General features: G+C 38.3%; 1 protein-coding gene across 2 annotated transcripts in view; it reads right to left on the reverse strand.

Annotated features, from left to right (window-relative positions):
• The window catches only part of ANK3 (ankyrin 3), a 713,837-nt gene that overhangs the window by 221,042 nt on the left and 465,103 nt on the right, over positions 1-27,692 (reverse strand). For both annotated transcript variants that reach the window (XM_026454835.2, XM_023185582.3), the window contains 3 exons: positions 23,862-23,960; positions 17,475-17,660; positions 15,502-15,600 (listed from right to left, as the gene is read on the reverse strand). In XM_026454835.2, coding sequence (XP_026310620.1) covers positions 15,502-15,600; positions 17,475-17,660; positions 23,862-23,960 — 384 coding nt within the window. The remainder of the gene's footprint in view (positions 1-15,501; positions 15,601-17,474; positions 17,661-23,861; positions 23,961-27,692) is intronic.

Consider the following 27,692-nt stretch of genomic DNA (forward strand, 5'->3'; position numbering starts at 1 on the left):
AGAGGATTAAATACCTCTATTATTTACTCTATCAAAGTAACTCTTTTGTCAGACATATTTCTAGTTTTGAGGGGGAATGCCAGAGATTATAATGGGTGTTGAGATATATCATATGAGAAGTGCTAGTGTGAGGGGTAGAAAATTTTTTCATAGTAAGTGTATAAGTTGATCATATCGGAATCAGGGGTAGGTTGCTCGAATTCATAGGAATAGGGAAGTTAAGAGGAGTGTTTTGGTAATAAAACATGTTGTGAATAGTTCTGGTGAATGGATGGGATATAATGTTCCTAGGAAAATTGTAGTTGTTAGGGCATTTATTATAATAATATTTATATATTCGGCTATAAAGAAAAGGGCAAAGGGGCCTGCAGCATATTCAACATTAAAGCCTGAAACTAGTTCTGATTCACCTTCTGTTAGATCAAAGGGGGCTCGGTTGGTTTCTGCTAGTGTGGAGATAAATCATATTATGGCTAAGGGTCATGAGGGTAGGAGAAGTCAGAGGTGTTCTTGTGTTGTGATAAGTGTATGAAGGTTGAATGAGCCACTTATTAGTAAGACTGACAGTATAATAATGGCAAGGGTTACTTCGTATGAAATTGTTTGGGCAACTGCTTGTAGTGCTCCGATTAGTGCATAATTTGAATTGGATGCTCATCCTGATCATAGAATGGAGTAGACAGCTAGGCTAGACGTAGCTAGGATAAATAAAAGTCCTAGGTTGAGATTAATTAGGGAATTAGGTATAGGGAGGGGTGTTCATAGGAGGAGGGCAATGAAAAAGGCTAGAGCTGGAGCAATGATATAGAGGGTAGTAGTGGAGGTTGAAGGCTTTGAGGGTTCTTTGGTAAAGAGTTTTATTGCGTCGGCAAAGGGTTGTAATAGTCCGTAAGGGCCTACAATTTTACAGATAAGGAAATCTTTAAAAATCTGAAAAATTTGATTTTTTGAAGACCCTCAAAGTCAAAATACCTTGCCAAAGGTCACAAAACTGCCATCAGTTGTCTGATCCCAAGTTCATAATTTTTTTTGCTAGACCAGGTCATGCTGTCACCATACTTTGTAGTGTACTAACATATACTGATGTCTTACTATTGAAGCATTTCTGGAGCACCTAAGAGTGTGCTAAGAGAGGAAGGTTGCATTGTGGCAGGGCAGGACAGTGGTTAAGAGCTAGATTGCTTAGGTTCAAATTCCAGGCCTGCCCCATACTAGCTAATTAACCTTAGGTATGTTTACTTAAATTCTCTGTATCACAGATTTCTTATCTGTAAAATTAGGCTAATAATAGTACTTACTCATATCATAGTTGCTATGGTTTGAATATGTCCCCCTAATTTTATATGTTAGAAACTTAATCCCCAAATTCATATGTTGATGGAATTTGTAGGTAGGGTCCTTGGCAGGGATTAATGATTAGATAAGATCATCAGGGTATAGACTCCACAATGGGACTGGTGGCTTTACAAGAAGAGGAGAAAGACCTGAGCTGGACATGCATACTCTTGTTCTCACCATATGATGTCCTCCACCATCTTAACAAGACCCTCACCAGATGCAGCCCCACCACCTTGGACTTCCCAGCCTCCAGAACTATAAGAAGTTTATTTCTTTATAAATTACTCAGTCTGTGGTATTCTGTTATAGCAACAACAAGTGGACTAAGACAATACACTGTGATGAGGATAAATGAGTTAATAAGTATAGAGTCTTAAGAATGGTGCTTGGCATTTAGCAAACACTATAACTATTAGGTGTTATATTATTTTTATTTCTTATTATACAGACATTTAGAAATGTATGAAATGACTGCATCTCACAAAGATATTATAAAATAATTTGGGTAGAAAGACACAGCGATCTAAAGTAACCCTTGCCATTATTATACTTCCATCACCACAACTACCCAAAAAGGTATAATTAAACTTTATTTCCTCTCTTTCCTTATTCCTCTTATCCTAATCCCACTCCTAATAACATAATCTATTACCACGAGTAATTTCAATCACAATATAAACACCAACAAACAATGTTCAACCAGTAACCACTACTAATCAACGCCCCTAATCATATAAAGCACCCGCACCAATAGAATCTTCACGAATTAACCCTGGCCCCTCCCCCTCAAAGATTACTCAACTAAAAAATAAGTTAGTCAAAGTCGTGTAACAAATTGAAGATGAAGATTTCAGTGTGTGATTTACATTTAAAACCATACATTTTAAGATTTTTATGTTTTCTAATTCTATTCTCTTATACTTTAGCATTATTTCTAGTATATACAGAAATGGAACAATGATTAGTGAATAAGTTCACAGAGAAAGCACAGGAAATACATGGAAGCAAAGGTTACTATCATCCTTGTTCACCCTATAAATATGTATCTTTTGAAAACTCTTTTAGCATCTAAGGGAAAAGGTTGCATCTGCTAACTGTCCAGCACAGAACAGGTAATCAATAAATGTTTGATAAATTCTATTTAACAGTCATATAGGTTTTGATACAATGTGGAAAATTAGAGAACTCAACTTCTGTTCCCTTTAATTTTCTTAAGAGTATAAAAACATTTTTTTTTCTGTAAGTTTTTATTATCTTCCACTGAAAGTTTTCTCTAATGGTTTATGTTTACAATGGCATTATTAAGATTGACATATCATAATCTTCACCATTTTAAAGTGTACAATTCAGTGATTCTTTAAATCTATTCACAAGGATCCACGATCAGCAGCAGTATCTAATTCTAGCACATTTTCATCATTTTCAAAAAAGAATCCCATACCATTAGGTGATCACTTCCCATTTCTCTGTCTCCCAAGCCCTTGTTAACTACTAACCTACTCGCTGTCTCTATGGATTTGCCTATTCAGGACCTTTCACAAAAATGAGTTTATATAATGTGTAATCTTGTGTGACTGGCTTCTTTCACTTGGCATGTTTTCAAGGTTCATCCATATTGTAGTACTTATTAGTAGTTTATTTCTTTTCATGAGGACGCCTAGTTTTTAAATTCCTTAAGAATCTCAGAAAACATATGCAAACAATGATAACTTCCAATGATAAGGATTTGAGATTTCAAGGATATACTCAAGAAAATTTCTAATATTTGAATAGACTGATAAGAAAACACTCTAACCTTCCTAGGACACTATATGCAGGACATTTCTTTTTAAAAATTTGACTTAGATGACCTATTAGTGACACAAGTATAAAATAAACTCAGAAACTTCCTTCATACCATAGTAATCATTATTAAGATGACCACTAGGCCGGGCATGGTGGCTCATGCCTGAAAATACAGCACTTTGGGAGGCCGAGGCAGAGGATTACTTGAAGTCAAGAGTTCAAGACCAGCCTGGCCAACATGCAGCAACCCTATCTCTACTAAAAATAGAAAAATTAGCCAGGCATGGTGGTGTGCGCCTCTAATTCCAGCTACTTGGGAGGCTGAGGCATGAGAATTGCTTGACCCTGGGAGGCGGGGCTTGCAGTTAGCTGAGATTGTGCCACTGCACTCCAGCCTGGGTGACAGAGAGAAATCCTATCTCAAACAAAAAAAAAAAAAAAAAAAAAAAAAGAAAGAAAGAAAGAAAAAGAAAAAAAAGATGACCACCATTGTCAGTAAGTTTTTTTTGTTGTTGCTTTTTCCTCTTTCTTCATGAGACTTTAATTAAATGAAATAGGTCTTTTTAGACAAAGTCCTTTTCTCTTTTTCAGTTTTGCTAACTGTTTGCTTATTCTACACTAACTTTTCTCTGTATGCTTTCTGGATAAGGAGATTAAGTCCATACTGGATTTGCTGAGACTGACACTGAAGATACTGACGCCAGTGACATTTCCTTAACCTCACTCCTCTCAGAGACACCAACTAATCCCATTTGATCAGACACCTGACAGTGCTGGCCTTCCCAGGAAGCAGCAGCAAATGCTTGGATGTTTGCTGTTTGTTGTGAAGTCAGGCTCTGAGTGTTGGGATCTGTTCTGCTCTAAATAACTCAAAAGCCTTATTTTCCTTTAAGGATAGTATGAGGCTGTTTATTGTTAATCCTGTCAGAGGGATCCCTTTGAATTAATAGAGATGGCTCATCAACAATTCAGATAAGGCACTGCCAGGTCTTCCTGTTGGTTCTCAAGTGATTTAGGGGAAAGGCACACCATGTTTAAAGATTCCCATACCTGCTTCTCCCCCACACACCCTCAGCCAATACACACAATCCCAGGAGTTGCCAGAGGAGGAGAAAGACTAGGATGAAAGCTGATCTTGGATCTCCTCCCTTAATTACAAATTGTCTTCCACCTTTGCATGATTAGATGTTACAGGTGACTGGGTCTTTTTTGAGACAGAGTCTCACTCTGTCTCCCAGGCCGGGACAGTGTTGATAATCCCTTAATATAGCCTTGAATTTATCTTATGTCTTACATCTTACAAAACACATTTAGGTATAGTACATTTATTTAGGGATTCAAAAATGTATTTAATTCATCTCACAAGCCTGGCCCAGGCAGAGACCAAATCACCAGCAGGAACACAAGAGGCTGCTGTCAATTCTGGTTTTCTTGTGATGACCTTGGATTACGTCAAAGCCCAAATACACATTGCCTTTGATGTTACAATATTATTAACTACACAGTTTTTATTGTCTTACTTTACTGTATCTTAGCATTAGCTCCACTACTTTGTGTGGCTTTGTACAAGTTATAGAACTTCTTGCTTCCTAGTGTAAAATGGAAATCATATCCACACCTCATGAAATTATTATGAATAATAAATAAAATACTTGCTACTGTACCTGGCACCCAGTGATACATGAAAGCTATTAACTAAATTAGTTAGAATTTTGTGTTGTTTTTTCCACCTCATATTTCAGTGGGAGCTGAACAGAGCCTCAAGGTCTTCTGACCAACCGCTCTCTGGGGTGCTTTGCTGGGGGATGCTAGACACTTTCTGAGGAGCATCCCAGACCAACCATGGATTTCTGGGCCCTTCCTTCCCATCCTGGGACATCTCACGCTCCATTTCTTGGCTGTAAAGAGATGTTCAATCCAGCATGTCTGATGGGGGCACCACTGGCCTTTTGGTTGGGACACTATTATTTGTGTGAGACTGCCCCATTCACTGAAGGAGGCTAAGCCATCCTGGTCCTCTCTCATTACATGCCAACCACCACTGTGATAACCAAAAATTCCTCTACAAATTTCCAAATCTTTTAAGGCAGATGATGCTCCTTTTTCCTCCATTGAAAACCAGTGGCTCTGGCCAGACTCCACAGAGGTCATCAGCAAGGAGAAGTGCATCACACCAGGGGGCAACATGCTGCTCCTGTCCGTTCTTTTCTTTCTGTGACTGGAGTCAGCCACAGCCTGTAATTTCAGTTTCCTGATTTCTCCTTCATATGTGTCATAATTCACCTTAAACACTACTGCCATCATTCTACCCACTCAAAGACCTGCAATAAGTAACTCCCTCTGCCTACAGGATCAAGGCCAGTGCCCACAGCCCAGGCTGGCATTCACTGAGACTCTTCCCCACTGGGCTGGACTCTCACAATTCATCTCCAGTCTCATTTCACACCTGCATCTGCGCTTCAGCTTCCTTTTCTTGGAGCTGATCCCCATTTCTATATTTCCATCACAGCCTGGCTTTGCAACTTTTTCCTACCAATTATCGGTCCATACTGATCTTCTATCTGAATTTGTTTTCTTAGAACTTCTTGCTTAAGTTTGGAAGAGGGCCAGTAAATGATCATGCCTGTGTCCAAAGGGGCTGACACTTGTGCAACCCTTCAGTGCTACGAACCCTAACCCCTACACTCTAGGTACCCCTTTGCCCTTTCTGTATATTCTTCAAACCACCAGAGGAAGAAGAGCAATATTTTTTTTCACTGCCATGAAAGAACTGCAGTGCTCAAGGAGGGGACCAGGGTTCATCTGAGCAGATCCAAATGCACTGTCTGATGACAAGGAGAGTAGACAAAGTGCTGGAACATTTAGCAGACAATCAGTCTGGGGCATGGCAGCCCCTAGCTGTTATTTTCACTGAATGGGGGAAATAACAATTCTGCAGCTAATGAATAAATTCTCTTTTAAGGTGCAAATGAATAAAGTGAGCTTTGCCAACTCCTACCTTAATAGAACTTTATTTCACACAACTTCAAAATAGGATTTTTTAGGGTCATTTAAAAATATTCTCAGAGCAACAACTCTAGAGCAGCACTCCAGGTGTCAGGGCACATATTCAAGGAGAAAAAGTGAAAAACCTTCCAATTTCTATGATTTATTTGATTGGCTTTCTTATTGTCTCAATGTCATTAATTAATGGTTTCTTAAAGGTTGACTTTCTCATACTGACAAACACCACCGCAAACAATGTAATTCATTCTGAGAAGCCACATCCCTTCTAGGTGTACTTTAGAGGGCTACCTTGGTGCCATCGACCTGACCTGCATCACGCTTTACAGGGGAACGTGCCTTGCAGTGCCAGAATCCCCTCCTGGATGCAAGCAGTGACAACCACCACCATGTCTTGAGTCCCTGCCCATGTCTTGTGGGCCAGGCACTGTGCTAAGCAATTTCTGTGGATTATTTCATTCAATCATCACAATGAGAGCATTAGGTTCTATCCACTGGACCCATTATATGGATGATTATACTGAAACATAAACAACTTATCAAGAGCACCAGGATAAGCCGCAAGGCCAGTGTGGGACTCCAGCAGTCTGACAGTGTGGTTTACTTTACTACTGTCCCATACATCCCCTACTGTGAAAGGGGGAGGGAAGCTGAAGACTGTCTCCATTGCTGTCAGACAAGGTGCTTGGGCAGAGGGCAAGAGCCTGGGATTGGCTGATGTCTCTCTCATTTGGCTAAAATAACTGTAGGCCAGGTGATAAAGGGACTTGCCCTGGACTACATCAGTGATCAATGATACAGCCAAGACAAGAGTCCAGCGTCCAGCACATGTTTCTCCCTTCACTCCACTGTCACTTAGAAATGGCACCTCTTCAGGTGAGGAACATAGATCCCGCTCCACACAGGAAGATGTCAATGAAGTTCAAATATATAAATGGATGTCAGATAAAAATACTTCTTTAAAAAATGTATGCAAGAGATTCTCCTTCGATGTGGCATTCAGGAAAAGGCAGAAATGAGATTGCATGGCATAATTATAAGAGTAAATCTATGTAAACACGCATCTCCTCCATTCTGCCACCTTACAAAAACTTACTGGTTTTGTTCCTCCTGAAATGTTAATATCACCATGGCAACAAGAATATATTTAATGTAATAGACACATGGCTACTTTCCCATAACTCATATTCCTTTGCTAAGGCTCTCAAATCCCCATTTTCATTCAGGAGGTTCACATAACCCTTAAAAGAAAGAAAAGAAGTCTTTGTCTTTAATGCTGTTGAGCCTATACTAGGAGATAAACCTATTAAAAAATATGTACCCATAAGAAAGAAATGTATGTGTGTGTGGTCTCTGTTGGGATGAACATTCAAATGCTAAAAGAAATGACTGCTGTAAGTGGTTTTTATTTTCTCACTTGTGATTTATTGTATTTTGTTTAAAGCATGATTTGTATAATGAGAGGAAAGTACACAGTCATCCCATGGTATCCATGGGGATTGGTTACAAGACTCCTGAGGGTGCCAAAACCCATGGATGTTCAGGTCCTTTATATAAAACAGCATTTGCACATAACCTACACACACTCTCTGCACACTTTAAATGATCTCTAGATTTACAATGAACAATACAATGTAAAAGTCATGTAAATAGCTATTATACTGTTTTAAAATTTGTATTATTATTCTATGTTATATTATTTTTTATTGTTTTTTTTTTCCCCAAATATCTTCCATCGATGGTTGGTTAAAACCATGGATGTGAAATCTAAGAACATGGAGGGCCAATTGTATTTTAAAGATATGTTTGCAAAAGCATCACTACACAAACCAAAGTAGAGTCTCCAAAAGCCCTACACCCTTGAAAAGCCATCAGGAGTCTGCCATACTCCTGATGAGTCAGCCAGGCTCACCTCTTCTCCATGCTCCAGTAGCTGATGTCTTTTCTAGCATCTTCTGGTGGTCATTTTGGGCCTTCACAGCCCAGAGCCTGAGGCTCTGCTTAAAACACTCTTAATTAAACAAAGCTTGGCAACAGACTTTTGTATTAGGCTTAGCCTAATTAGCCTGGGCCTGTCTTCCAAGGTCATCTACAGAGCTGAATGCAAAGTCTCCTTGCTGCTCAAATAAACTTGTCCCTCTGCCTCTGACATTCAACACTTAGGTTTGGTGCACTGGTCTAAAATTCTATTAGTATCCTGTGAATTTTTCCATTTCCCTTAATGCATCTGAGTTTAGTTTGGAAAGCAACTCCTAGACCAGGAGAGATTCAAGTTGAAGTAACAGGAATTTTGATAGGCTAGGGAGAGGAAAGCAGGTTTGCATAGGTGCAGAGTGATCAGGAGTGGTGGACAGAAAGACCTAGAAGTGATTTATTCATTCATTTTTGAATTCAATAAATATATACTGAATCCCTCCCAGCACCAGGTACTGGGCTATACTCCAGGTATTCCAAAGTATGTAAGATGACACAGGTTTGTTCTTCGGGAATTCAAAGTCTGCATGTGACATGAAAAAACAGGATGTGGGAGAGAGCTATATTTTATTACATTTTTACTTTAGCCCTCATAGGATTGTTACATGACAATAAGTGTAAAATGCCTAATAAAGAAGCTGGATAATAAATTACAAGTTAAAAAATCATTATTACTATAAATCTCGCCTGCAGAAGAAAAGAAGGGAATAGACATTTACTGAGCACTTATTTTGTAGCAGGCAGAATTGCTGATGTTTTTACATTCATTGCCTTCTAGCTCAATGAAATGCAGTTGAACATTTTGTTGACTCTATTAATATGTCAAGAAAGGTAGATAGAAAAAAGGCTATCAGGCAGCAAAATCAAATCATCCACTGAAAGACTAAGAGAATTAAGTTCATGTTAAAGTCACTAGCACAACCCAGGCACACGGTAAGCACCTGGGGCCAAAGAAAAACCTAGAGACAGAGGATGACTAGGGCATCTTAACCTTCCAGGGCCTTAGATAGCAAACAGAGTGTAGAAAATGGACAATAGCAGATAAATAAAATTATATTTAAGGCCTAATGTGAGTAGAAGTACAGGCTGTGATGCTCACCTATGGGGTCAGGGACTAACCATCTTCCTTGAGGAAAATGTTGCATTTTCAGGTCATTATGACATTGAAGGGAAGGAAGGCCTAAGATGGATGGTATCACAGCTTTGTTCAAAATAACTTTCTGTGATGATGGACATGCGATATATCTGTGCCACTGAATAAAACAGTAACCACTAGCTATTGAGTACTTGAAATGCTCTTGGAAAAAAAAAATCATTTATTTAAATCAAAGCTAGTTCCCCAAGTTAGTGGCTACTGAAGTAACATAGCCCAGGTATAGAGAAAACAGAGTTTCCTTCCTCACTGGGGCCCAGAGGCGGTTGAGAGGCCTGGACTCTGGCTAGGAGAGATCTGGTAAAGGGGTTCCCACTTAGGGAAAATGAGATAGACCCTGCAACACAATCGTCTCTGGCGACTCAGGAGGGGTCACCAGACGAACTCCAAGGAAGGGGGCACAGCCTGTGGTCTTTGGGGACACTGTTACAGAAGACCTATCCTTCAGCTTTGCCTTTCTGCTTTCAACTCCTTTCATCAGTTCCTGAGATTTTAGAAAAGTCCTGTTCAGCATTATAGCCTAGATGTAGTTATGTTTTGGGGACTTACAGGAGAAATTGTATTATATGGTTTCACACCTTGGTGCCTGAACAAATTGGTAGAGTAGGGACTAATCAAGTACTAAGCATTCTCACATTAGTAATAAGTACTAATGGTAGAGTAGATAACTCAAGTCTGAACCTTCAGGTCCAGCTCATCGTAGATGCTCTATAAATATTGCTAAATTGGATTGAATTTAGAAAAGAAATCCCCAGATAATGCTTATCCATGGATACTGTTTTGCTCATGCATGTGCTAAGCCATGTTGGTCTCAGGTTTGGACAGAACATAAGTCTTTTTTTAAAAAAAAATTTCAACTTTTATATTCAGGAGGTATATGTGCAGGTTTGTTACGTGGGTATATTGCATGACACTGCAGTTTGGTGTACAAAAGATCTCATCACCTAGGTTGTGAGCATAGTACCCAATAGGTAGTTTTTCAACTCCCCCACAACAGTAGTCCCCAGTTGCTGTGGTTATCATCTTTATGTCCATGAGTACCCCACATTTAGCTTCCACGAATACATGAGAGCATGTGGTACTTGGTTTTCTGTTCCTGCACTAATTTGCTTAGGATAATGGCCTCCAGCTGGACCCATGTTGCTGCAAAAAACATGACTTTGTTCCTTTTTCACGGCGGTGTGGTACTCCATAGTGTATACATACCACATTTTCTTTATCCAGTCCACTGTTGATGGGCACCTAGGTTGATTCTGTGTCTTTGCTATCATAAATAGTGCTTCAATGAGCATGTGGATATGTGTCTTTTTGGTAGGACAATTTATTTTCTTCTGAAAGTACATATCCAGTAATGAGATTGCTGGGTTGAGTGGTAGTTTGGTTTAAGTTCTTTGCGAAATCTCCAAACTGCTTTCCAATTTGTGGCTGAACTAATTTATATTCCTACCAAGAGTGTGTAAGTGCAGAAGAGAAGTCTAATACTTTTATTTTTCCACCAACAGGCTTAGTAGTTCAAGTATCTAAAAACATTGCGCTCATTTTATCCAAACATTAAAATATCTTAAATAAAGTAACCTTTTATATGATTTCATAGGGTTCTGAATGTGGTCCAATACCTATCAAAACCTTGTATAAAATACCCAATATTTGAAAAAGGCAGTCCAATGGACATGTTAACCAGTCATTGATCTGTGCCATACATGCCAAGTTCTTTCCTACACAATTAGAACATCAGAAAGCTAAGTAGCTGGGCCACAGTCTCTCAGCTTCTCTGGGCAAGGTGCCTTGACAGATGGAGATAGAGCAGTCAAAGGCAGTAGGAAGTAGAATTGAGCCTTTTAAAGTATAGTAATTAAAGATATTGCTAACTATATAATTCTCTGTTCTTAAGGATTCATAGGATAAAAACAATGTTTGAGTTATTTCACACAAAAATTGTCTCTATAGGTAACTATAAGATTTCAGTTGTCAAAAATGAAAACTCTATTTTAATCTATGCTTCCCTTTCCACTACATATATCAAAGCTTTTAAGGCCTATATTTATTTTCCATTGTATTTACTGGCTCATTCCTGCTGCTTGGTAACATTTACTTTCTTGGTCCCCCCCCTTCCCATCTGTATATTTTAATCTGTAAACCACCTGAAATCTTTTTGGAAACAAGTGAGGTGTAGAATCCAAGCACATAAATCCCTAACCCTTTCAGACATCAAAACAAAAAGTGCTAAATGGCACGACTAACAGAAGAATGCTTTATTCAATTATCTTCTCAAAATGAGAAGTTGAATAATAATTTACAAGAGAAAGGCCAATGACAAGAGTGAAGATTAGATTAGGTGGTCCATTATATTTGATGAAAAAATTCAGCCAGCAAAGTATTAATCTATCTTCTTCAATCAATAAAGGGAACTTTGCAGGCATCCACATAATATAATTTGGCCTTTTGTTACTCTAGTGCACAAATGCTCCTTACTGGAATGACAATCAGTAGTAGCTCTGGTATGTTTTAGTTACATTCTCTTTCCCAAGAGAGCTAGAATGATTTGCAAAGAGAGTAAGGGTCATGCATAAATTCAGACAGTGTCAGTGCCATCTCAGCAGACTCAGTTCAAAGAATGAAGAATGCTGATGCTACATTGCAGCATTCAGCAGCTACTGCATTAACTCCCTGCAGCAGACCCACGAGCCTGAATAGATCTCCAAGGATAATCCAAAAGGAAATACTGACGATGTCAGACAGGATATCTTACATAAACATGGTAAAGTTATAATGCAAAAGTCAAAACTGACATCATAATAAAAATTGAAGGAAAGTGTTATTAAAACAGGTAAGTATGCTATAAATCAGTTACCAGAACTGCTACTCAGGGGTATACATTCATCACTGACTGGGACCTGCTTTGCTGCTGCATAAATTAGTTGGCACTGCAAACGAACAGAGAAAGCAATTCCTTCTATGGTGTACTCCCTTCAATCACATCGCATTTGTTTCTGCCTATTATCTGCTTTGGAAATGAATGTCTATTGCATGCAGGAAATGATTCCAGAAGTGTTGTCATACTTGCTCTTCCCCAGCTCTCTTTGCTAGCAGGTGGTCACTCTTTGGGACATTCCTTCAGTCTATGGTGCTATAAAGAACTGCAAGACTCTATCTGCCATACTTCTTTCTTCACTGATTTAAATTTTCCACCCCCTACCGTATTTTGTCACAGGCAGAAAACAGAAATCGCAGCCCCCCAAGACAAAGGGTGCTGGTGTTCTTTAATCTACTTCTAACCACCTCGTCCATACCTCTCTCCAAACCTGGCTCTGAAGCATATGATTTATGGTTACAATTTGCAGCCAATTCTCAGCAAATGAGGCTTAATGATGCTCCCTTTATTGCCCTGACTGGATACAATTTGATCCTGTCTGTATTCAGGGGCATCTTACTTTCACCTGCTATTTCTGTGACCTTCCTGAGAAAACTATGACCTAGAAAGACCCCATGGAAGCTGGGAAGGGAGAACCCTCTGAAATATGAAAGTGGAGATGCTAGATTATTATATAATAAAATTGCTACAGATTTGGAACCTAAAATGGATTGCTTGAGGCAGCTGGCAGTTGCCTCAGTTTAAGCTCTTTATAAAGAGTTCTCAGGTACCCTAAAGCCAGTCATTAATCACCCACTGCAGAGAGAAGCATAGCTCGTTGGGGAATATGCAACAGCCCAAGCATCCTATTAAATAAAATCAAATTCCACCACAGCCTTCAGCTCAGAATGCTATTAGACCTCATTAATTGGGAAAGACTGGGGAAAATGCATTTCTGGATCAGTGAAAAGTCTGAATTTTAACATATTTTAAACAAAAGCACAGTGTAAGTATTTTAAATCATATATGGTAACTCAGGGAGGTTAACAACACGGGTCTGATGTCTCCACTGATTTTTAATCAATAAATAAGCATCTTTTGTAATTACCACAGTCATTGTTTTAATGCAAATGAACACTTTAGAATTACTTGAAAAAGTCTGAAAATACTGTAATATGTCCTCTTAAATTGCTTAAACATTTCTCTAATCCTCTTGTTTTCAGCAACATCAGGACTTTTCTGAACAAAGGCACAAAGACAAACTTCACACACCACCCTGATATAAATTTTCTAAATGTCCTAATTAGAAGATGTCACTTAATGAGGTTTTTATTATGCTGTGAATTACAGAAATAAAACCAGAAGAATGCATCTTGAAATGAACTTCAGCTTCAACATTGACACACCCTGTTTATACTTGACTTAAAGAAGGGCTTAACTTTGTCCTTCAAAGTGTCAAACCAGGCCTTGGATCTGCCACATCAAGGATGTAGTTCATGCAATAAGAAAAATTGTGAATAAAATTGACAGACGCTCTCCAGTCATTTAAACTGATGAAGGCTTTCAGCAAGCCCATGACAACAGGGTAGGAAAACAGCGTTTCTATTAGTACAATCTCAGCCCTTATTAGTTTTTATAGAACTAATGAATTATAAGAGGAAAAGTAAAATAAACCCCTTTAAGTTACCTAGGGGAGAGAATAGTGGTTAAGAGCTTTGGGGCTGAAATCCTGCCTCTTCCAACCTGCTAGCACTGTGATCCTAAAGCAGCTACTTCTTATCTCTAAGCCTAGGTTTCTTCTAATGTAAAATAAGGATAAATTATAACTTTCCTTGTATTAGTATATGTGAGATAAAATGCATAGCCTGGCATCTTACAGTCAGGAACGGCTTCAGAAATGATATTATTTTTACTCCCGATGCAACTACCACTGTACTGCTGGCGCTGGCATTATACACTATCTCCCTATCTCATCTAGCTCCATTTCTCTTCTAAGAAGTGAAGCTTCAGCAAAAAATAAGACTTCAAATGCTACATTCAAAATAACAGTGCTGCTTGATATAGTGTAGATGTATGTCCCCACCCAAATCTCATGTTGAAACGTAGTGCCCCATGTTGGAGGTGCAGCCTGGTGGAAGGTGACTGGATCATGGGGAAGGACTTCTCATGAATGGTTTAGCACCATATGCTTGGTGCTGGCCTCGTGATAGTGAAGGAGTTCTCATGAGACCTGGTCATTTAAAAGTGTGCAGCCCCAGTCTTCTTGCTCTCTTGCTCCTGCTCTGGCCATGTGACGGGACTGCCCCTGCTTCGCCTCCTGTCATCATTCTTAAGTTTCCTGAGGCCTCCCCATGAGCTGAGCTGATGCCAGTATCATGCTTCTTGTACAGCCCGCAGAAGCAGGAGCCAGCTCAACCTCTATTCTTTATAAATTACCCAATCTCAGATACTTCTTTATAGCAATGTGAAAACAGACTATTTCACTACTACCGCTGCTGTTAGTGATGATACTACGTCAGGCACTGGCTGAGTGATTTACATATGCTATCTTTTTCAATTTTCACAGTGACTCAGTGAGGGAGAGGATGATATTTTATAATTGTTTATTTAATTTCATAATTCATATTATTTCATCTTATAAATGAGGAAACTGATAGACACAGGAAAAAAAGTGAAAGCCAAAATTTGAACCCAAGGAATCTCAGTCAGAGTCTAGGCTTTCAGCCACTACTTCATCCTGCCTCCAGCTTCACTTGTACTTCTGACAGTGTTTCTGATGGTAGCTGAACACCAGTTTTTAAATTGAGGGCAGTGCTACCCTATTTGGATGTACAACCTGCTGGGCAGTGGGCCATATGACATTGTAATCCTTTTCTTCAATGGATATGAGCTTATTCAGGTTACACAACCTTGTTACTCATTACGAAAGTTTGTAGGGGACAGAAGATAAAGGCAAAAGATGGTCTCATTATTTGGGTTCTGTAGTTTAGGCCTCACCCAGATATTCCAGAACATTCCCATTGTAAGGTCAAGATCCTGATCTCTAGAGCACTGAGTGCCATCTGACCAATTTCTAAGAGTTTCAGAAATTTTAACTTAGGGAACCATTTGTTGTCCCCAGCCATGATTCCTTGAATCACATCTTCTATATATGCATTTATATATTTATTTATTATCCATGCCAGCTAGCATTCCTGATCTTGGTTTACCTCTCCTGCTAGGAAACAGGCACAACTATGTAAAAGCAAGAACATACACTAGGATGAGTAGAAATCATAGCCTTCACTGACTGGAAGGACTCTTGAAGGCAATTTGTCCCAACCTTCTCATGTTAGGGAAAGAGAGTATCAAATCATTTCAAATGCTTTAAAGGCATTACACATTGCTGTGCTCTTACCCTTGCGGTGAAGTCCACAGCAGCCGCTCGGTTTAACAGCAATGTGGCTACATTGATATTTCCATAGTGAGCAGCTATGTGGAGCGGAGTGAAGCCACTCTGTAAAGAAAACATAGCAGACGTTCAATTGATTCCTGCCAGCCCCCTGCCTGAACAGGCAAATATCATAACCCTACCCAAATAAAAATGAGGAAGCAAAATATGCTGAGGTCTATGTTCCATTCTGTACTAGGTTTCGATCAGTGCCAATTGCTCACAGGGTTTCTAATAAACCCCAAACTTACATGCAGAAGAATAGCCAGGGAGGAACCAAGGGCGGAGACTGAGCAATTTTAGTAATCCAATAACAGAACTATATAAAAGCCAACATTTCAAGAAATTAAGATAGAGATGAGAAAAATCTTTATAGCTGATAGCTTGATTAGTGCCGCTGTTTTATTACTGATGATAGAATTGTGCATTGAAACTCAAAATTCAGTTAGTTTATATATTTGATATAGATTGAAATTAACCAACAGTAAATGCCAATTTTAATGACAAAAGCAATTTTGGGGGGAAGAGGTACTACCACAAAATTGGTTTTATATAACGGGCAATTGTATTCCATGAAGAATCCACAAATTCAACTCTTTGTTAGCCAATGCCTATTCAATAACACATTTTTGGATTGTTTATACCAAGGTCATTTTACTTCCTTAAAAAATGCTAAAACATGCAGCAATTCACTTAAGTCCCCAAAGATTGAAACCTTATAGGAACTAGATGCATTTCTAATTTGTTAGCAAGCTTCTTAGCCATGCTAGCTATCTCACTGAGTCTTGTAGAAGGGTGGGTCATATTGACGCCATTCTGAAATACCTTTCCTTTTGCTGACACCACAGAGGGTAAGTGTCATGCACAACCCTAAAAAACGAGTCCTGGATGAGTAGAATGACAGGGTTGTCTGCAGCTTTAGATATAGCTGATAAACATCTAAAGTATCCAACTCTTCATCTCACACAGCTCTATTGCAATAACCTTAAGAGTCAAGGATTCCTCATTCTTCTCTTTCAAACACCAGGTTCAGCTGCAGAAAGCCCTGGTAATCAAACTACTGCTATCTTATCTGGCACATGCTCCTTTGGGGAGAGGAGGGATTGGGGATAAAGCGGGTATCTAGCCTACAGAAGGCGATGCAAAGAAGAAGGGAGAGACATGAGGCAGCAGCACTAAGTCATGGGAAAATGATGATGCAGATATAGACTACACGTATATGCATATATATATACCTCTGTTGTTCTATTCACCACCATCTAGGTTAACACATTTGGAAGCAAAGAGGAGGAAAAAATGAACGGTTAGTTCACTATTGGTGATATGGATTGCAGAAAGCTCATGACAGCTAAGTAATGAGGATGGAAGCTCTGATGAAAGCACAATAGGCACAGAAAGAAAGCTAGACTGAATGATGGGCTATGCAACGGCCTAGTCCAAATGCCACATTTCCATCACAGAGACTTTCAGGTACCACATGTCAAGACGATGGGAATTTTTGGCTGCGGCTCTCTTGCTGCTGGCATGCTCTCCGCAGCTGATCTACGCTCAGTGCCTGGCCTGTCATCTTGGATATCAACCAGAGGTTTGTGTACACTGTCTTTAGCATTTTGTAATTTTTCACCCTGATGTTTGAGCTGAAGTGTTGAATATATTCCAAAACTATATTCAAAGGAAGGAAATCATCACTGCATAGAGATTGACTTCTTTCAAGGTGGCCTCCCTTTTAGCACGCATAGGGCCACATCCCCGTCATCCCCCAGCTTCTCATATGAAGGGAGGCTGTGCCTTCAGTGGCTAGCTCAGACACACATTTTTCCTCCCTTCAATGAAGTTAAAGGCGTGGCATAAGCTTGCCAAGAGGGAGACCGAGCGCTCTTAAAGGTTGCATGTCTAACACTGGAGAGTTGCATGACAGGCCCGTGTTCCTCGTGCCTCACCTTTGATTCCACATCCGCATTGTTGTCATTCTGCAGCAGCAGGGCGGCGGCTTTCGTGTCATCTTTTCGGGCCGCGATATGAAGAGCTGGGAGACGCACTTTTCCTTTGGTGTCATTCTCTAGCAGGAGCGAAACGACTTGGTCGTGACCTTGTTGCAAAGCCACTGCCAATGGTGTGAAGCCATCCTGCAAATAAATGGATTGGCTCCAATGAATATTTTCTTTTTTATTAAATTAACAAATAAGAAGGCAACCAAGTGACCAAGCATCAATTTTTGTTTGGGGTTATTAAAACTAACAACATATTCGAATGGACAGAAAAGTGAAAAGATATTTTCAAAAAATATTTATCTATACAACCAAAGTAAAAAACACTAAGAAATTTGTAATAGGTTCATGGGTTTTGGATTTTCCATTACAAAGTAATATACATTAATTGGAAAAATTTTGAAAATGTACAAAAATACTACATATAAAAGAAAAAGTTGCCATAATAGCAATATCCATAAAATAATCTCAGGGCTGGGTGCGATGGCTCACGCCTGTAATCCTAGCACTTTGGGAGGCAGAGGCGGGCGGATCACGGGAGTTCAGGAGTTCAAGACCAGCCTGACCAACATGGTGAAACTCCGTCTCTAATAAAAATACAAAAATTGGCCAGGCATGGTGGAGGCCTGTAGTTCCAGCTATTTGAGAGGCTAAGGCAAGAGAATAGCTTGACACCAGGAGGTTGCAGTGATCCGAGACCATAGCATTGCACTCCAACGTGGGTGACAGAGCAAGAAAGAGAAGAAAGAAAGAAGGAAAGAAGGAAGGAAAGAAGGAAGGAGAGAGAAAGGGGGAGAGAGGGAGAGAGAGAGAGAAAGAAAGGGAAATCTCAGTCTAAATCCAGGCAAAAGTTTCAAAGGAGCTCATTTAAATAAGATGTAAAAATTTCCACGGATTTTTAAAAACTGAGATATACGCCTGCCCGGCTCATTACTGTGCCCTGTTGCCTCGCATATTCCTGCTCTGTCAGGATATGTGAATTCATGAACTGTACTCACGGTTGCTTTACGAAAGGTCTATAGAGACTAAGGTCTCTAGAGTTAAGAGAAAGACTCTTGGCTTCTGTGACCAATGAAAGAAAACAAATATGACTCTTTTTATTTATTCTGGTTATTGTCTTTTTTCTTTTTTAATTTTATTTTAAATTAAAAATTATAATTATAAATATGTATAGGGGTACAAAATGATATTATGATTTATGAATATAATGTGGAATGATCAAATCTAGTTAATTAACATCTTCATCACTACAAATACTAATTTTTTTGTGGTGAGAACATTTGAACTTTATTCTCTTAGCAATTTTGATATGTACAATACATTATTATTAACTCCGCTAACTAAGTTGTGCAACAGACTTCAAAAAAGCAAAATAAAAACAAAAACTTATTCCTCTTCATTGACCATTACCTCCTGTCTCCCCATTACTACCAGTTCCTAGCCTCTGGTAACCACCATGTTCCTCTGTGCTTCTATGAATTTGATTAAAACATGGTTTTAGAATAAATTCAGATATAAGTGCACACATACATACTCTATACATTTTGAATCTTCCGTCTATGTTACCCTGGGACTTGATAAAGGGGACACAGCTACAGATTTCACTGCAGTTAATTAATGTGTGGATTACCTAGAATTGCTGAATGTAGAGAAAACAGCACAGAGTAGAAAATCCTAGGACCGGCTCACAAATTGTTAATTCTGCAATGGTTTCATTATTATATACTCAAAAGGGCATTAATTTTTTTAACTAGAGAACTGGCATGCAAGTGACTTATTATTTTATTTGGATCATGATATTTATTTCTGTAGTCCTGTGGTACAGAAAAGCATTTGGAAAGCACATAGGAGCACATATGCACCTAGGTCTTCCTAAAACAACCCTTTCAACGTTCCTTCCCTTGCTAGCACATAGAGAAAGGCTCTACTAATTCATTTGATTGGATGCAAAGCAGCATACTTATACCCAAGATGTGCAAAACATTGACCTAAAGCACTTAAGGGATCTTATTGCTCAGTATTGTTCCCTATAAAATCCTTTCGGCCAGTGTCTGTACTGATTCTGGACATACAGACTTAATTCTCCTCTGATACCTGTACTCATGCTATTTCCCTCACCTTGGAATGCCCTCTTCTTTTCTCTATGTATACAAATCCCATCTACCCTCCATGCTTCAAGATCTGGCTTAAATGCCACCTGTTTCGTTTAACTTTACTACCCAAAACAGCAGGAAAAAGGAAAACAATAACATAACCAAATCAACTGGAAGGTTATTCCCTGAAGCCTTAAGAAAGATAACAAACAGGGAAAGACTAGATACGTCCAAGACGTCACCAAAATGATATCATAGGTTTATATCTAAAGACAGGAACTTTATGATATAATAAGAAAGGTAGTCTACATGTCTATGTAAACAAACATTTTCATTTTCATAAAGATAGATACACGTATCTAATATGTACATATGCAAGCAATCGGGTAAAATGTTACCTCTAGGGAAAATTAACAGAGACTTCTTGCTTTTTATTGTACTTTCTCATTTATGTAATGTATTACTTTTGCAAAAAAAAAAAAAATGCATTGTTTAAATGAGAGTATGGCAAAAGGAAAATTGTGTTTTAAGGTTTAAGTTTGCATCTCACTTTAAAAACCTGAATAAAACCTAAGGGGTAAAAATGACAGTCCACTTCTGTTCTGAATCCAAACAAAATGCCTACATTTCCGCTGATGTGAATTTTAAAATTCACAGGACCTATACATAAAGGAAACTACTTTGTACCAGAAAATAAACTGCAACTGAGCCGATTAGCAGTGACAAGAATATGTTTCCTGCATAAGCCAATTAAAGACACAAAGATACCAGCTCTAAGGTGTTAATAGCTAAAATTAGCAGCTCCAGATTTTGTTTCAAAACCAAGTTTAAATGGTGTGCTTTGCTTTGTGCAGTTATCCTTAAGAGAAAAATGAGCAGAAAGGAAATGTGATAGAGGCTACTGGTAAAAAGGTCCATCCCCTGGTTGCTCAAGGATATCCAGTACCTTGTGAAGTATCTGAAACATAATAGGTGCTTAAATTACTCATGGAATAAATGAACAAACAATTATACTGCATGCTTCAGAATGGTAATTAGCAAAAGGAAGGTGTGTGTGTATATATATATGTGTATATATGTATGTGTATATATATGTGTGTGTATATATGTAAAGGATATGAGATGCAGTACACAGTAATATAAAAACATTTTAAAAACCACAATTATACGGAAATCTTGCTACATATATACATATATACAAGATTTGAAGTGTGCCAGGCTTATTGAAAAAAATACATTTGAAAGAATTTGGCAATATCCCACCGTGTAGTGAAATACAGATTCTATTAAAAACTTACTATTGAAAGGATTCTTAAATTACCCCCTACTGTTTGTTCTGTAAATACAGACTTCTCTATAAATGACACCAATATTATTGCTAATGAGAGAGCAATACAGTAATTAGAATATCATTTGAATAAAATGTCTTATTTCCTGTTGTTGTTCTTATTCTCCAATACCAACAATCCAAAAGAAGAGAAAAAATTCAAAGGTTCAAACATCTCTAGGTAATTAGATGCTGTTTATACAGCAATATAATAGCAACCTCCCTGAAGACATGAACGTGACTTATTAGACACAATGTTTGTTTTTGCCCTTAAAACTACAAAAATAACATGAAATTAAATCATTGTAAAGGCATAAAAAATTTTAAAATACATATCCTTTGCCAAAAGACTGAAGTAGTGATTTGAAGATCTCATGTACTATTTTTCTTCAAGTTAGCTGTAGGGCTTCTTTTTGGGCCTTGAAAACTTCAAAAAGTACTGGAGAGCTCTGAGAGTTACTAGTAATTGGTTTACAATCTAATTCAAATCTATTAGCAGTAAATTGGGGTTATGTTTGCTTCTAAAGGAGAGATGTTAGTGGTCTATACATCACAGTGTAAAAAAGTGATGTACTACACCATCTTCACGAAGAAAGCTATGGAATAACTTTCATTAGGTTATTTACCTTACTTAGTATTTCCATCCAAAAACGAGGATGGGTTTTCTCTTAACCAAAAGTCTTTGCCTGTCTCTATTTCCCCTGTCCACTAGGACACAATGTGTGTATCGTACTGTGCTTAGAATAGCTACTCTTGAGTGTGAAGAGAGGCACCGTTCTCTGTCTAGCAAATGTTTATTCTGTTTTGTTTGTTTAGAGACAGGGTCTCACTGTTGCTCAGGCTGGAGTGTAGCGAATACTCACAGGTACAACTGCAGAGCACTATATCCTCAAACTTCTAGGCTCAAGTCCATCCTGTCTCTACCTCCTGAGGGGCTGGGACTACAGGTGTGCGCCCTTGCACTCGGCTAAACGTTTGCTATTTTGCTATCAACCAGTAGTTATTTCCTAACTAGCTTTAAGAGTACTATTAAAAAAAAAATAGTACATCCTCATGATAAAAATTCCCCAAAGTACTGATGGGTATAAAATAAAAAAAATGGGTATAAAAATCTCCAACAGTACTGGATGGGTTCAAACCCTCCCTCTGAATTCTCAGGGCAAACCACTGATAACAATCTACTATGGACATTTTCCTATATCAGTACATAGAGCCTTGTCTCATTTTTAACAGTGCTAACAGCATGTTATTCTATAAATATATGAACATTTACTAAAAGGTTTCTTTTTTGTTTCTTTCAAAGTCAAATAGTTCTGAATAAACAGGATTCTTATTGGTGTAAATTTAGATTATTTCTGATTTTTTTAAATTGCTATTACTAATCGTGTTGACAAACATCCTCGCATACTACTTTTGCATCCCAATGCAAATGTATCTATAATATATATTTATATATCTAATATTTCTATAATATAACTTTTTAGAAGTGGAACTGCTAAATAACAAGGCTTGTAAATATTAGTATTTGATAGTTGCTGCCAAATGTTCTGTAAAAGTGTTGTAACCAATAATCAATTTCACCAGAATTGTAGGAAAGTTCTGGTTTCCTCTCCCCATCAAATTTTTGGTTTTAGTCTCATGGGAAAAAGATTAGATCTTATTTTTTCATCTGATTAATAAATTAGTATTTCTTTGACTATAAATGAGAATGAGAATTTTTCATGTATTTGTTTGTTTGTGTGAGCTATCTCTTAATTTATTTAGTGGTTTCCCTAGAAGGTATAGTCTCAAAAACTAAGTGAGATTAGATGCAGTTTCTCTATTGCCATCTTTTCTGTGCCACTTAGGAAGCACATCAGTATGCAAGCAAGAGTAGTGGTTTATAATAGGGATAACCCTGCATCTGCCCTAATTCACTGTTTTGTTAGAAATAAAAAATACTCAAATGTTGATCCTCTATTATTAGCAATAGATTTCTGGTGACATGCTTAAGTGACTCTAGTCTTCTATCCAGATTAGTTTAAAAAATAAACAACATTACCTAAGACAGTACCAATGGCCTAAACAACTTTCTATTTTAAAATAATTCTTCTAGACTGCAAAGATTTTTTTTCTTCAAATACCACATCTATTTAATACTTAAAAATGTGTCATAGTTTTGGCTGGGCATGGTGGCTCACACATGTAATCCCAGCACTTTGGGAGGCCAAGGCGGGTGGATCACAAGGTCAGGAGTTCAAGACCAGCCTGGCCAAGATGGTGAAACCTCATCTCTACTAAAAACACAAAAATTAGCTGGGTGTGGTGGCGGGCACCTGTAATCCCAGCTACTAGGGAGGCTGAGGCAGGATAATCGCTTGAACCCAGGAGGCGGAGGTTGCAGTGAGCTGAGATCACACCATTGCACTCCAGCCAAAGTAACAGAGCAAGACTCCAAAAAAGCATAATAGTTTTATTTATAAGTATGAATTAAGTCTAATTAGTTAACTTAAAACATATATAAATTCAATCATTATAATTCGGTTAACTTAAATTTGGAGAAACAATGTAAAACTAATGTTTTATTGAAAAGATAGTTCCCATCAATTATTCCAAAACAATGATTGCCTTTGCCTATACGGCAAAACTGTAAGAGTCAGAAAAGAATTCTCAAGCAAATATATAAAATATTTAAATAATAGCTTAATTATAGCATAAAATTGGGCATTTAAGAGCAGAGAGGGTATCTATGCAACAGAAGATTTTTAAAGATTAAAAGTAGACTTATAGTAGTGTATTTCATAAAACTTATGAACCCACACATTAATATAAAATATAAAACTTCAATTGAAATACTAGTAGGACAAATTCACAACTCCAGGTTTTCAAAATGCCCTGTAAATATGTGAACTTACCCACAGGAACAAAACAGTGTCTTACCTCTGTGGCTAGGCTCTGACTTGCACCGTTGTCAAGAAGAAACTTGACAACTTCCAGGTGATTTTCCTGGGCTGCCATATACAATGGCGTGAAACCATTCTGAAAAATAAGAAAAAAAAAGTTTGTCTTCAGCCTTCCAGAGACAATCGATTTTTCCATGGTCCTCATGATTTATGCTCCAAGAAGCACTCACATACAATAACTTTAATGATACTTTCATATAGATATAAATATTTATTAGAAAACCCAAGCGCCATAGCTTAAGCTAAATTCCTAATCTGTGTAATTCAAAATTATATTTCATAAATCATAATTTGAGTACAGATCATAGTTAATAGTTCATAGTTAGTAGTCCAAGTATAATTCAAAGCAATTTACCCACTTTAAATAAATAAGTCCACTCACTTAGTCATCAACCACTTACTGAGAGCCTACCATGAGCAAGTATTTTACTAGATGCTATGAGAATATGAAGAAAAACACATTTAGTCATTGTAGCTCCCAAGCATCAATTATCTGTTTTAAATAAACATGTAATATTTTCACACAAAAGTAAGGCATCTGAACTAGTTGAAACTAGTTCAGGGAGGAATTTATATTAATCTCAAATAGCTTCAAAGTTACCACAGATGTGGTCTTTTAGAGCAAAACAGAAATGCCAGTTTGCCTAATGGTATGATTCAGTCTAATTCATAGTCTGTTTTTTGTAGGTCTCCTTCCTTTGTATTTTTTGTCAAGATAGTTTTATGTTCAGAATACATATATGCATGCATATTATACATACATACATATGCACATATATTTAGTTTGTGTGTGTGTGTGCCTCTCTGAAATGTGCATCAATGCTCAAAGAATTTGGATTCGAGCAAATTTAAGTTTCCTATTAAAAATATGTTGCATATACATTTGTTCTCTAGAAGAATGTATTTCATATCTACGAAATGCTATACTATTTTAAAATCTTATTGCAAGATATAAGCAATGAACAATTTTCAAACTATAAATTGTTTTATTATTATTATTTTGAGACAAGGTCTCACTCCATTGCTCTGTGTCAAAACAATGATAAAAAACCAAAAACAATGGAGTGCAGTGGTGCCATCACAGTTAACTGCAGCCTTAATCTCCTGGGCTCAAATGATCCTTCTGCCTCAGCTTCCCAAGCAGCTGGGGCTTCAGGCATACACTGCCACACCTGGCTAATTTATTTTTATTTTTTATAGAGACTGGGTCTCCCTGGGTCACCCAGTATGGTCTTGAACTCCTGGGCTCAAGTCATCTGCCTGCCTTGGCCTCCCAAGGTGCTCGATTACAGGTGTGAGCCACCGCACCCAGCCAGTAAATTCTTTTTGAATATGCTTTTCAGAATGCAGTTCTATTTAACTGAATGTCCTAAAAATTTTATTGTATACATTACGCAATTTCAAAGAATAAAAGTAAATATATTCTAAATGACAATGTTACCAAATATTCAACCTTTTGTGATTCAAAAGGTTTAGGTTCATTATTATAAATATCAACTACTATACAATTACCTTGCTTATCCATAAGTTCAGCCTCTGGTAAACACACTGCTTTTGGCTTATAACTGAGAATTAGAAAGTAAGTTTAAAAGATCCTTCAGCAGGGCAGTCTGCCTGCTCAAGTGGGTCACTGACCCCTGAGTAGCCTAACTGTGAGACATCCCCCACTAGGGGCAGTCTGACACCCCACACCTCACAGGGTGGAGTACACCCCTGAGAGGAAGCTTCCAAAGCAAGAATCAGACAGGTGCACTCGCTGTTCAGCAATATTCTATCTTCTGCAACCTCTGCTGCTGATACCCAGGCAAACAGGGTCTGGAGTGGACCTCAAGCAATCTCCAACAGACCTATAGCTGAGGGTCCTGACAGTCAGAAGGAAACCTATCAAACAGGAAGGACACCTATATCAAAACCCCATCAGTACGTCACCATCATCAAAGACCAGTGACAGATAAAACCACAAAGATGGGGAAAAAGCAGGGCAGAAAAGCTGGAAATTCAAAAAATAAGAGCGCATCTCCTCCTGCAAAGGAGCACAGCCCATCGCCAGCAACGGATCAAAGCTGGTCAGAGAATGATTTTGATGAGATGAGAGAAGAAGGCTTCAGTCCATCAAACCTCTCAGAGCTAAAGGAGGAATTACGTACCCAGCGCAAAGAAACTAAAAATCTTGAAAAAAAAGTGGAAGAATTGACAGCTAGACTAATTAATGCAGAGAAGGTCATAAACGAAATGACAGAGATGAAAACCATGTCACGAGAAATACGTGACAAATGCACAAGCTTCAGTAACCGACTCGATCAACTGGAAGAAAGAGTATCAGCGATTGAGGATCAAATGAATGAAATGAAGCGAGAAGAGAAACCAAAAGAAAAAAGAAGAAAAAGAAATGAACAAAGCCTGCAAGAAGTATGGGATTATGTCAAAAGACCAAATCTACGTCTGATTGGGGTGCCTGAAAGTGAGGGGGAAAACGGAACCAAATTGGAAAACACTCTACAGGATATCATCCAGGAGAACTTCCCCAACCTAGCAGGGCAGGCCAACATTCAAATTCAGGAAATACAGAGAACGCCACAAAGATACTCCTCCAGAAGAGCAACTCCAAGACACATAATTGCCAGATTCACCAAAGTTGAAATGAAGGAAAAAATCTTAAGGGCAGCCAGAGAGAAAGGTCGGGTTACCCACAAAGGGAAGCCCATCAGACTGACAGCAGATCTCTCGGCAGAAACTCTACAAGCCAGAAGAGAGTGGGGGCCAATATTCAAGGTACTTAAAGAAAAGAATTTTAAACCCAGAATTTCATATCCAGCCAAACTAAGTTTCATCAGTGAAGGAGAAATAAAATTCTTTACAGATAAGCAAATGCTTAGAGATTTTGTCACCACCAGGCCTGCCTTACAAGAGACCCTGAAGGAAGCCCTAAACATGGAAAGGAACAACCGGTACCAGCCACTGCAAAAACATGCCAAAATGTAAAGACCATCGAGCCTAGGAAGAAACTGCATCAACTAATGAGCAAAATAACCAGTTAATATCATAATGGCAGGATCAAGATCACACATAACAATATTAACCTTAAATGTAAATGGACTAAATGCTCCAATTAAAAGACACAGACTGGCAAACTGGATAAAGAGTCAAGACCCATCAGTCTGCTGTCTTCAGGAGACCCATCTCACATGCAGAGACATACATAGGCTCAAAATAAAAGGATGGAGGAAGATCTACCAAGCAAATGGAGAACAAAAAAAAGCAGGGGTTGCAATCCTAGTCTCTGATAAAACAGACTTTAAACCATCAAAGATCAAAAGAGACAAAGAAGGCCATTACATAATGGTAAAGGGATCAATCCAACAGGAAGAGCTAACTATCCTAAATATATATGCACCTAATACAGGAGCACCCAGATTCATAAAGCAAGTCCTTAGAGACTTACAAAGAGACTTAGACTCCCATACAATAATAATGGGAGACTTCAACACTCCACTGTCAACATTAGACAGATCAACGAGACAGAAAGTTAACAAGGATATCCAGGAATTGAACTCATCTCTGCACCAAGCGGACCTAATAGACATCTATAGAACTCTCCACCCCAAGTCAACAGAATATACATTCTTCTCAGCACCACATCGCACTTATTCCAAAATTGACCACATAATTGGAAGTAAAGCACTCCTCAGCAAATGTAAAAGAACAGAAATTATAACAAACTGTCTCTCTGACCACAGTGCAATCAAACTAGAACTCAGGACTAAGAAATTCAATCAAAACCGCTCAACTACATGGAAACTGAACAACC

Source organism: Piliocolobus tephrosceles, chromosome 9 (assembly GCF_002776525.5).
Source record: "Piliocolobus tephrosceles isolate RC106 chromosome 9, ASM277652v3, whole genome shotgun sequence".
Taxonomy (NCBI): Eukaryota; Metazoa; Chordata; class Mammalia; order Primates; family Cercopithecidae; genus Piliocolobus; species Piliocolobus tephrosceles.